At 38.8% G+C, this 12,535-nt stretch overlaps 1 protein-coding gene across 8 annotated transcripts in view; it reads left to right on the forward strand.

The window, feature by feature from the left end:
- ST18 (ST18 C2H2C-type zinc finger transcription factor) overlaps positions 1-12,535 on the forward strand; it is a 167,576-nt gene that overhangs the window by 115,830 nt on the left and 39,211 nt on the right. For 2 of the 8 annotated variants that reach the window (XM_074146155.1, XM_074146159.1), the window contains exons 1-4: positions 2,375-2,561; positions 6,610-6,628; positions 7,408-8,195; positions 10,931-11,065. In XM_074146155.1, the coding sequence (XP_074002256.1) occupies positions 2,384-2,561; positions 6,610-6,628; positions 7,408-8,195; positions 10,931-11,065 (1,120 nt within the window). In that variant the 5' untranslated portion in view covers positions 2,375-2,383. Of the gene's footprint in view, positions 1-2,367; positions 2,572-6,609; positions 6,629-7,400; positions 8,196-10,930; positions 11,066-12,535 lie in introns of those variants that run through there. The other 6 variants (XM_074146153.1, XM_074146154.1, XM_074146158.1 and 3 more) reach the window with 5 other exon arrangements.

A 12,535-nucleotide genomic window follows, 5' to 3' on the forward strand; every position in this document is an offset into this window, starting at 1 on the left:
GCGTGGTCTGGTAACATCTGAGTTGGGCTATCTTTCACAGTTGTGGTGAAACACCGTGTTTAATAGCCAGCCCACTGTGGTGGGCTTATAACACGAGGTTACTGGAAAAAGATTGTACTTTAGTGAGCAAGACTATCTTCTTACCATCCTATCCTGTTTTCCCTTAACTTGACTGGAAGATACACAATAGTGAGACAAATCACAGGATTAAAGCTGAAGAGCTAGATGAAGTTCTGTGACCTGTATTGCACAGGAGGGCATACTGGATGATCTAATTGGGTCTTCTATTCTAAAAATCTATTAATTATGCTTGTGTAAGAAACAGCTGTAACTTCGTCAAAGGGGAATTAAACACTGGAGATTCATCTTGTCCTAAACACTCTCACAGTAGCTACTGGAGGTAAACTTGAAGCTTGGTAAATAAATGAGGAACATCAAAAGCAAACCTAGCGAAGGTTTTTGTTAATAAAAACAATTGTGTGTGAAGGGTTTTCAAACATTTGTCATTTACTCAATTTTCCTGAAACAGCATGAATGCTATGAATTGTCGTTCACAAATACGAATTAAGAAATTCTTTATTTTATTTTCTTAAAAATATATTATGCATATTTGTCTGCAGTACATCCATCTCTGATGTCTGTTATATGGGAAGATTTTCCAAGGGGACATATACCATTGTGATTCTGAACTTTAATGTGATATTCATGTTATCCTCTATTCATAAACAGAGAAATAACAGAGAAGCCATAATATATTCAACTGCAGCAGGTGCTTAGCATTCACTATTCCTGATGTCCATAGCATTTTAGCTTTCAGAAGATCAAGAATATCCCCTGTGTTTAAGATGCATATGGCAGAATTTTAATGTTCCCCCTAAAATGCAGATCTTTGTATTTCCATGTCCTTCGTGTTTGCAATGATGGATTGCCAAAAAGGTGCTTAGCCAAAAATGGGTATTTTTTTTTAACAAAAAGCTCAAGTTAGTCATATGCTTTCATCCAAAACAATCAGAACCTGAGCCAATTTAGTGCACATAAGATACCTTGGAAGGATTAATTTATGCTGTTGAGCTCGTAATATGTGTAACCAATAGGAGTTCTCTGCATACATGGATTTTTTGCAAATCTTGAAGCTAAGTCAGTGAGCCAAATGCAAAATCCAGCACCTAAGGGCATTGTGTAGATTTGTAATGCACCCTGGGGGTGCCTAAGGTCGAGAAACCATTGAGTGGATTACATAGATTCATATATGTAGTTTTTCCATCTCTGACAGATATAATATGAGGACTATTATTTGTACTACATAAATTTCTTAGAATACTTTGTGTGAGAGAACAATAAAATCATACCAGATCACTTACACAGAAAGCTATTAATAAAAGAGGTTTGAAGGTTCAGGGGTCCTTAGTGAGGTGTTGTATGATGTAACAATATGATGATAGATCATCTGCATGGCGGCAAAGGCTTTGCTAGATATCTGTAGAAGAAAATTAATATGCAGATCAATATGTGGATTTTATAGGAGCTGAAAGAAGTATATCAAATCTGCTAAAATTCTTCCTCTCTAAAATAATGCCCTTTCTTCTCATGTTGGTCATCTGAAAGTCAAGCATCTAGACTGGGTTAGGCCTTTCCCAAGGGACGGCTCACCCTGTTTGTTGTACAGACCTAGTTTTAAGTGGGATGAATTGCTCTCTGGGGGAGTCTTTTTCCAGAGTCTGTATAGAGACCTGAGAAGAGCTTAAACTAGGCATTTATGGCTGGAGTTAATGGAATGAAACCAAAGCTTGGGACTGATATTGAAAGAAGGACCTGTATTGCAAAATTTTCTGAAGATGCAGTGTATTTCACACATGTTTTTTGCTGTTGAACTCAAGGTGCATGATTGGATATCCATATTGATACAAAGGTAATGGAACCAAAGGCTCAGGATGTTGTAGTATAACTGGTGATATATTTTTCCCTTTAGCTGTTTCTCCGGATTATCAGACTACAGTTTTGTTCATCCTTTCCTGGGTGTATTTATTTTACTGCAGAGCAGGTCTTAGATTAGCATATACTTATTTAGGATTAAGGACACTGGGTTGTGGGTTTTTTCCTTTTGTCTTCCTCCTCATTTCCCTTCCTCTAAACAAATTTTAGCAGCAGTGAAACAAAAAAGGGACTTGCCTATGCCCTGAACTTCGAGTACATGAGCTAAAACTAAATATCCACTAAGCACAACTTGCTCAAACTGCAAGTGAATTAATATTTTGTCAGTCTTCACTTTTATACTTAGAATTAAAATAGAGGATGGTGCTATTTTTTAAACAATTTACCCTTCTTTTCTCCCACTTTTTCTCTATCATTGCCAATTAATCATTGCAGTGCCTACAAATGCTCCATGGCTAAGAAGAGAAAAGCTGAAGAACAGATATCAGGCGTTCCTGTCAACAAAAGGAAGTCCCTGTTAATGAAACCCCGCCACTACAGCCCCAGCTTGGAATGTAGAGAAGAAAATGAAGACAGGACGGATTTACAGGAAGAGATCAGTGTCCTTGAAAGAATCTCAACTCCAGGTAGTCATGCATTGTGGTTCCACTTGAACCTGAATTCCACAGGAAGGGAGATATGAAACATTATTTTCAAACAGGATGCAGAATGTGTTTGACTTCTAACAGAGTTGGAATGGTGTATTTCTGTCTGGGTTTAACCATCATACATCCAATTATTTTGTACAATAACTCCTCCTGGGTTCTAGTAAATGCTTTGTAGGTCACATAGGGAAACAACTACCGGAGCAGGTCAGATATGGAGCAGCATCTGCTTCTCCACTAGCTCTGTCAAAGAACAAGGTTAAGCAAACCACTGAGAAAAACACATTTATGAAGAGCAGATTTTCACTGAAATATATAGAGCTCTTAGGAAGAAAAAAAAAAAAAAAAAAACACCTTAGCAAAACATTGTTGACTTTAACGTTTAGCAAAGCAATTTCATGCATGTGACTGCTACGTGTGTTCTGTTTAACACGATTATTAGACTCAGCACTTTTACACTTATTATTCCAACTCTGCTAAGCCAAACATGTCCAACAATTTCTAGAAACTTCTACAATGTGTATCGTGCAAAATATGGAAGAGGATGGGGAGACAGAAAAATATAGCTACAGTATGTCTTTATTGCTTGCTCTTTCTAATATATGTTTATATATATTCAAGATGAACAAAAATTATCAAACCAAACTGTCTGTCACATATTTGTTTCCTGCGCAAGTTGTTAATCAGGCAAGTGAGAAGAAATCAGTGGAATACATTTCACATTTGTTTTGAAGGGAAGAGTCATCATAAATAGCAAAGGTCAAGATAAAAGCAACGTGATCTGGCCCTGGAAAATTAGTAATTATAGATACTATGAAAACAGAATTAATTTATATTCCACTCAGTTGCTGGTTGCTACAGGATTTTAAAGGTAATTCATTTTCCGGTCAATCTCTTGTGGAAACCAACTTCTCAAATATTTTGGAAGGACAGCATGCCAGATAATGTCATCTAGGCTCCCTCTCCCACAAAAGTTTGGACCACATGATCTTTCAAGGTCCCTTCCAGCCTGGGTTATTTTATAATTCTATAATGAACTGAGATTAGGAATTTATATCTTTATCCACTCCAGATAGAATTTCCTTAAAACAAAACCAAACCCCAAAATTTTATGCATGTGAAAACTATAAAGCAAATAGAAGAAGGTTGCCTTTCACATTAAAGAGCCAAATCATGGTTCTATCAAAATCAGTGAAGGTCTTTGGGTCTTTGTATCATCTCTATAGGGCAAAGATTTCAGCCAGTTGTCACTCGTAAGTCTTCTAGGAGGAGTCTCTTCCAGGGGTCTGCATCCTGCCAGGTGAAAGCCTAGGAGAGAGCTCCCTCTTTGAATACAACATTAATTAACAAGGTGACAGCCAGTGTCTCTGTCTTTTGGGGGAGGTTACAGAATCACAGAATCTCAGAATCACAGAATCTCAGAATCACAGAATCACAGAATCTTCTTGGTTGGAAGGGACCTTTGAGATCATCGAATCCAACCACAAAAAAATAAGAACAAAAAAAAAAACAAAACAAAACAAAACAAACCCACCCAAACATCTAAAACAAAACAAAAACAAAAACCACACAAAACAAACACTCACAACCACACACCACACCCACCCATAAACAGACACAAACCAACAATCTCAGGCACTAGAGCATGCCCTGAAGTGCCATGTCTACATGCTTCTTAAATACCTCCAGGGATGGCGACTCCACCACCTCCCTGGGCAGGCTGTTCCAGTGCCTGAGCACTCTCTCAGTAAAGTCATTCTTCCTAATATCTAATCTAAACCTCCCCTGCCGCAACTTCAGACCATTTCCTCTGGTCCTGTCATTATTCCCTTGGGAGAAGAGGCCAACACCCACCTCTCTACAGTTTCCTTTCAGGTAGTTGTAGAGGGCAATGAGGTCTCGCCTCAGCCTCCTCTTCTCCAAACTAAACATGCCCGTGTTACTAAGCTAAATTCATCAAGAAAAAAGCTCCATGGCTCTCGGTGCCTGTCCAGCTTGTAAGGAGTGTTTCCACCTGCTAACACCAGAAATCTGAAGTGAAGCTGTTTGAGTAAGAGTTCTTGTATGGTGCTTTTTTTGTTTGGGTTTGGTGTTTTTTTTGAAGTATGTAGATTTTAGCTATTTTTTCTTGTATTGATTCAGTCTGATTCCTGGCCATCCAGACCTGCCTCAGTAATGTGCTTTTCCTTCCCTTGTGTCTGTCCTCTGCACAGCTTAAGGAACTTGCTGAAGGGAAAGCACTGTGACGGGTGCAAAGGTAGAACTTGTGCCATGTACAGATGAACCTAAGTTATTTATGTGGTTCTTTCTCTAAAAAAGGGCAGGTCTTGGGCCAGGTCCATTGATATAAAGGTAGGTGCTATTTGCACCCAGCTCTTCAGTCAAAAGAAAAAAGTCATCTTATTTCAAAAATGTTTATTTGGTACCACTGAGTTTCTCGCAAACTAAATTTGTCAGGGCTAATACAACGTACCCCTTTTGCAGTAATTTTGCCAGCTACAAAACAAATTTCAACTAAAACATACAACTGTTCTGGTTACTTAGGTTTATTTGTAATTTCTTAGTGTAATATTGCTCATTTTATTATGAACTCATGATTCTTGTCAGCTGATCAGTTAATGCTTCAGTTCATGGACTGATGCAACTGTAAACTAAGCTGAGTTTTGATTATTTTTAAAGTAAATTTACAGCCTGTAGAGGTGAAAAGCAAAGCTGGGACAGCTGAACCATTAATATTGGTTCAACAACAAATTTGTAAACACTGCATTTAAAAATTGCTTATTATTTAAGGAAACAAATATCTGTTATCATGCATTTATATTATTTTTCATCTTTCACACAGAAAAATAACTGAAAAGTTCTGTTAGTATTTTTAAGGGGTTTGTTTTGTTTTGTTTTGTTTTGAAGAGTGGGAGACTTCTTTTAAAACTATAACTCCTTACTTTTTGAAATGACCCACTGATGGGATTCTGGTTTTTTTCCAAATGGCAGAAGAGCAAATAATAAAAACCCATTTGACTAAAGTTGGTTATAGAGCCAAATCATCATTCTTACTTGCTGAGATATGAAAAGACAGCAGACTTCTTTATTCAGAATACTGCAATGTGTGTGGTACTAGACCAGCTGCTAAAAAGTTACACTAAGGTTTACAGACATTTTTTTTAAACACAACTTTATGCACACAGTGCACAAGGCCACCTCTCCCTGCATGAGTCCAATTTTCTGAAGAAGAATAAGAATTAATCAATATTTTCTTTTAACATATAACAAACAGTTGAACCAAACAATTATGTAAACTGGAAATGACCCAAAATGCTAACAGTTTGGCAGCAGTAAAGTGAAATGCATTGTGGTGCACATGTGCATTTTTGTCCCCCTTTTCCCCTCCACAATAATCTGCACTTAATAGGAATATTTTAAACTATGTAGCTAAGCAACAGAGGTAATTGTTGCTTTCTAGAGCTTTTGTTAGGCACTCTAACACAGCCCAAATATGCATAATTAGGTATAATGTCTATAAATCATTATTGTACACATGTGGGTAGTTAAGTGGATTGAGAGAATAGTTCAATGAATTGGACATATTCAGTGAAAATGCTTTTTATTTGTTTTCTGTAGTTCATAATACTTTAAAATTATCATAACCCTTTACACTTTCTCTTAATAGCTCGCTGTGTTATTGAGAGAAACTTCATTTGCATTTTAGACTATGCTTAATTTATTATTTAAACCTGGAGTTCTTCTGATTCAGGAGAGGACAGATACATCTTATGAAATTGTCTGTGCTTGTTTATTCGTCCTCCTTTCTAGGAAGTAAAATGTTAAATTTTTCAGTTTATGTTGAATAGATCCCAACAAAAGAATGTACCCTATAATCAGCATTATTGAAGGGGCTAGTGTTGTGACTAAATTCTTCCCTTCATCCAAAAATGCTTTTAGTTACTATGGCAATATTTACTTGATCCTGGCAAACCAGTGTTGATTTTAGAGAGATAATTACCAGAAAGGAAGATGATGGAGATGTATTTTTGAGTGTCCTTGTCAGAGGAAATGTTTATAAAAAATTAAATGAGATACAAAAGGCATATTGTCTTCCACACCGACAACCTCTCCTACATGTAGCCTCTATTACCTGCTGGCTGCTGCATTTCTTCTGAAGAAAGATGTTTATAAAGGCAGGATGCACTTCAGTGGTGTCTTTAACAAGTCCTTTATGAGTCTGTACATAACAACCATTTCTGTTTGCCTGTGCATGACCTGATCTATCACTTAATGTGGCAATTGCAATAGTGACCAGGAGCTTGTCCTTTGTGAAGTATTGAGGCTTTTTCCATCAAGGTCTTTCACGGGATCTGGGGTGACCCAAAAAGTCATTAGGGTCTATTTTGAGGAAATATTTGGGAATCTTAGATGAAAGAAAAGTGAAAATACATCAGAGGAGTTTTAAAATGTGTGTGCTTGTATATATATATGCATATATCATATAGATTGTGTGTATATATAGAGTATTTACCTAAATACGGCACATTATATGAATGTATAAGAATGTGTGTTCTAAGATGACTTCACCATCAGTGAAAAATGACAGCATATTTATTTCTCCTATAGCTTTGGAGCTATAGTATAGACATAATCTTAGAAGGGTTTTTCCTGATGTTACAAGCAGTCATTTCAAACACAGCCTTGGTGGATTCAATCATTTCAGAGTACCTTTGAGTAAAGAAATGGAGATTGCTAAGTAAATATCTTCATATCACTTCTTCAATATACAAAAAAACAGTTCTTCTTATGTATTTTTCTCCTTTTTTTTTTTTTTTTATGCAGAGGGAAGTACTCCGAAATCATCTGAGGAAACCTCTCATTCAGGTGTGCAAGAAAATTCCAGTCAAAGAAAAGATAACTACTCCAGCTATCAAGATGCCGTGGCCAAATCTTTGATGAACATGGGAAAATTATCGAAAGATGCACCCAGTCAAACAGGGGCAGAAAATCTAAATGATAGCGGCATTCAATCCTTAAAAACAGAAAGTGATGACACTGATGAATGTTACATGATTAACTCAGTTGAAGGAAAAGAAAAGACTGTTATTTCTGACCCAAAATACTGTTCATCTGAGGAAAATGAAAGTAACTCTGAAATTATGGACAACGAGTGGGACAGCTCCTCAAATTTCTCAGAAGAAACAAGCGTAAAGCCCCATGTGAATCAGAAGTATATTGTAGAGTGTAATCAACCTAGCATCCTGGAAGTCCCAGAAATTAAGAAGGAAGAGGTAGAATTTGGCCCTTGTGAAACGCTTTGTGACTCTGAAACAGAGCTAAGAACACCCCAGGAGTCTCACCCAGATCCTTTTGAGAAGAGAATTCAGAATCCCTTCCCTGAAAGTGAAGATGACAACGAGTGCCTGTCAGAAACCACGGAAGTGTCGGTTGAGTTGGACAAAACAAAAGGGAACTTGAGTTTGCTGGAACAAGCAATCGCTCTGCAGGCAGAGCAAGGGCATGTGTTTCACAGCACCTACAAGGAACTGGACAGGTTTCTCCTGGAGCATCTAGCAGGGGAAAGGAGACAAACCAAAGTTACTGACATTGGTGGAAGACAGATATTTAGCAACAAACGTAAGGAAGTATTTTTGGCTGTTCTTACTGGCTTAAGCATTTATCCTGTGACTGATAGAGGATTCTGAGCTGGGTTTTATAGCAACAGTAAAGAATCTGGAATTTAGCTGGTAATTTTGTTAATTATGTACCTTCACACTAGTGCCTTACATCTAACCAGGTTAAACGCTAGGTACTTGGCTTCCTGCCAAACCGCTATGTGAAATGATCAGTAATGGCTACTAAAAGGGCTGTGTAGCTGGCACTGACACTCCTTCTCCTCCTTTTCCTCCTCCTCTGCCTCCACCTCCACCTCCATAGGGTGCTAATACATACCTCCTAAATTTCAGCAGCCGAAAGAGAAGGTGTTAAAATGGTGCTTAAGGAGAGGTTACAGTGAAAAATTGGCCTCTTCCAAACATGCCACCTAATTCCTAAGCCATGTGTTTTCTGAGTTCAGCCTACTTCACGTATCAACATTAGATTTTGCTACAGCCAGCACTTCTGAGCCAGGAAAGCACAAGCCGTGCTCTTCTGCCTCATTCACCATAAGCAGAATTCCCAGTAAGTTCCAAAATCTTTATTATTTCTGATGGTTTGTGGCATCCTACAAAGCTGTAGGAACATTGCTCCATTTTTGGTACTTAATTAGGCTTCCAAAAGTGGAGATTTAAAAGATTTGGGTTTGATTTGTAAGCTGGCTGTCTTGTATGAAACTCCTCAATTGAGGATAATTCCAGAACATCAAGAGAGGTCATTTTATAAGCATAGTCCCTGCTGTAGCAAGTAACAATACATTCATCTGTCCTTTGACTTTTCCCTTTAGGCTTCCAAATATACTGAAGCCACCCCAGTGTCGCTGCAATTTCTGCTTTTGATAAACTATTTACTTTGGTATTTCTAGTGTTACTTTAGAGTAGTCCCTGCAGACATTGCAAATATTATAGTACTTTAATTATCTAAAGTGTTTAGTGTATAAGGTAACTGACAAGGGTTTTTAGGAGTTGGAACTATAAAATATTTCCTGTAGTATTTGGGAAGAATATGCATGCATCTCATTTTTCTGTCTCAAGCAGTTTTTCCATTACCATGTCTTAAGCTGTGCATGCAAGGTGTTAGCTAAAAGACATGAATCTTTATTTGCCCAAATGACTATGGTATATGCAGGAATTTTACAGATCCATTTTCTTACTCTGATACCAGCTGTGTTCACCAGGTTCACATTGGAGTCAATGTGACTTTCTCACAGCACACATAGGAAGGAGCAGTGAATTTGGCCCTTCCTGATTTGCCTCATATTATTTTTAGGTGTAGTTTGCCGGTGAGTTCAGAGGTAGCACTCATGGAAGAACAAAGTAGGATTTGTTCAGGTTGTATAAACACCATATGATTTTAGCACATGTAGTATCAGGCACATAACTTTTTTCACTTTATATAATTAACTGGGTTTTATTCCTGAAAAATCCACCATCAAATCCACCAGCTCTTAATTTTCTTTCTTGGATGCTACATCAGAAAAACATGGCTTAAATTTGTATTTTTCCATATTTTTTAATGATAAACCTTTCCAATTAGGGGGGGAAAAATAATCATATATTAGAGTCCTTCTTTATCTTCTGTCCACTATTGCAGCACTTTCCATTTGCAGAGATTCTCAAAAGCAGGTCTCCTGTTGATGCTCAGTCTATTTTCTTTCCTACTTTTTTTTTTTTTTTTTTTTCAACCTAAAGCCCTGCCAGGAAGCTTAACCCTCAGCTGTCTCTGGTGCTCCTGTCCCTAAGCACATCGTCCTACCTCGCGGTCCAACAAAATGAGCTTGAAGGAGGCTGCTCCCTGTGCTGGCTGCAGCTGTTTTCTCCCCCAGCGCCGAATGCTGTTGGCAGCCAATCACAGATGGAGCTAAAACCATCCTCAGCAATTTATGCGGCCACTTCCTCCAGATTTCTCACAAGAGAATTTCTGGACCAGAATTCATTCCTTTCTTGCCCAGACTTTTTGATCCTGCATTGGAAATCAAATAAAAGCTTTCTGACCAGTGCTTCTTGCACGATTCTAGGTGCTCGAAACAAAAACTGGGAATGCACTGCGGCTATTACAGAGTGGTAGCTGTGGGGCTGGGCTGAGACCTCGCCTTTGAAAGGGTATCGGCTGCTCCATGTTTTCACTGTCATTGTGGGCTGCTCCACAAAGCCGCATTGCCATGTGTACCAGAGGGAGCTGCTTGCCTTGCCTCTCAAATGTAAAGTGGCATGTATTCAGTTTCCTAACAAAGAACCTACAGCCTAGAGATCTGCGATATTTAAGGAATGGCTTCTGGTTGAAATGCTTTTTGTTTGTTTGTTTGTTTCACACCTCAGCTTTTATTTGGTCGTCCCAGCTTCCTGGAGTCTGACATTAACAGAGTAAAAGATTGTTTTTCGGGTTTTTTTATTTATTCCTTTATAGATCTTGCTGTTGGCTGATGCTGCCAGTTTGTGGCTTCTGTCCTATTTGAGGCTCTGAATGGAATAAATGACACTGCAATCCTAAAGCTATATAGTTTAGCACATAAATGGCATATTGGGAGGTGGGAGCCGTTGTTTAAAGGACACAGTGTAAAATCCTAGACATGCTTAAACTGCATACATCTCTGTTAAAACTTTGTGTAGGAGTTAAATCTGAAATACAAAACAGAGAGTATCATGCTGCTAGGCTGGTTCAGCTGAGGGCAGACAGAGGCTAAAACCAAACAAAACCCTTATCTGATTTCTCTGCAGATTCACCCAGGCCTGAAAAGAGAGAAACCAAATGTCCCATCCCAGGATGTGATGGCACAGGGCACGTGACTGGGCTGTACCCTCACCACCGCAGTCTCTCAGGCTGTCCACATAAAGTTAGAGTGCCACTAGAAAGTGAGTATCGTCACCCTGCAGTCCAGAATAACAACTGGATCTGGCCTGGTATTGTGGGTAGTGTGTGCTCATGCTGGAGAAGCAGACCATTTTTTCTGGGTGAGGCTGCAGAACGAAGCCGAGAGAGAAGCCATCACATGTCCTTTCCCCTCCAGCTCTTTGTCACAGTCCTAATTCCCACACACGTGAAGCTCACATACTCTTTAACAGTAGCGTTACAAACATCAGTCAGCTCCTCTGGTGGCTCGGGAAGAATAAGAGCCAAACTATCCCCATGCTGCTGGCAGACCTGCGTGCCATAGTCTGATGAATCAAGATCTTGCTTGCCCGTGTCTTCTCTAAGGCATGAAGCACAGAAACCACCTGCTTGTTCCAGCGCTGCAACCTGATTTGCCGTACTCCTGCACCAAGGTTGTTGGTTTTCATTGCCAGTAACAGAGAGGCCTGGGCATGCTTATTCAGAGATGTTTCCAGTGTCCCCCTTACCACTGAGCTCAAAAAGGCTACTTCCATCAGTACCTCCCAGCATTGGGTCCACAGCACGTCCTGCTTGTATGACTGTGTCGTGCTAACCCTTTTATGCCCAGTCTAGCTTGAATTTCCCTGCTTATTTCTAACTGTACCGATCTGATTACATTGGTTTGTGTGTGTGTATAATCCTGCAATGTGATGCAATGAAATGCTGCATAATAAGCCAAAACCTAATGTGAAACTATGCATTTAAGCAAGCTTGTTAGTTAGATTATTATTATTTTTTGTGGTGGCGTGCATAATAACAAATCAAAAGGACACTCGCACTTTATCAACGTCCTATTCCTAACTGTAGCTCTCCCTTTTTTAAAAAAAATCTGGTACTAGCCTGTATTTATGGAAACGTTTGCTGAGTTAAGCAGGTTGCTGCATTTGGAACGCCTTAGCAACATTAACTTTCTAAAAAGTTAAAATTAACACGTCCTTGTTAATTATCACACTTCCAATCAGCTGTGTTCTGTCCTGCTGGGGGAAAAAAGCAAAAAACAAAAAACAAAAACAAAAGCAAAACAAAGTTATCTGTAATCTCAATGTGGTTCCTGACAGAACAAACCAGTTGACTGAACAATCAACTTTTTTGAAGCACTGCCCACCCAAAGGGGTAATGCAGTACAGAAGTCATGAGAGCAGATGTACAAAGATATATTCTGTTTTATATAGACATACATCTCACTCTTAGTAAAAACGATCCACATCAAAGGGCATAAGAAATGTACATGGTTTTTCTGGTCATCTGTGTTAGTGGCGTATGAACCAGAGGGCAAAGGGCTTCATGATTCAACGTTCTTGCTAGCTTCTGCCTTTGTTCTTTTGGAGTCCATAGAAACAACGTGGGAGAGATGTGAATGTGGGAAGCCATATTAGAGCAATGTAGGAATAAAGTTATATATGCCGGGGGCACCAGCCTTGCTGTGTTGTAGATCCTTTGCTTCTCCTTTT

The sequence above is a fragment of the Numenius arquata genome, chromosome 4 (assembly GCF_964106895.1).
Source record: "Numenius arquata chromosome 4, bNumArq3.hap1.1, whole genome shotgun sequence".
Lineage (NCBI taxonomy): Eukaryota > Metazoa > Chordata > Aves > Charadriiformes > Scolopacidae > Numenius > Numenius arquata.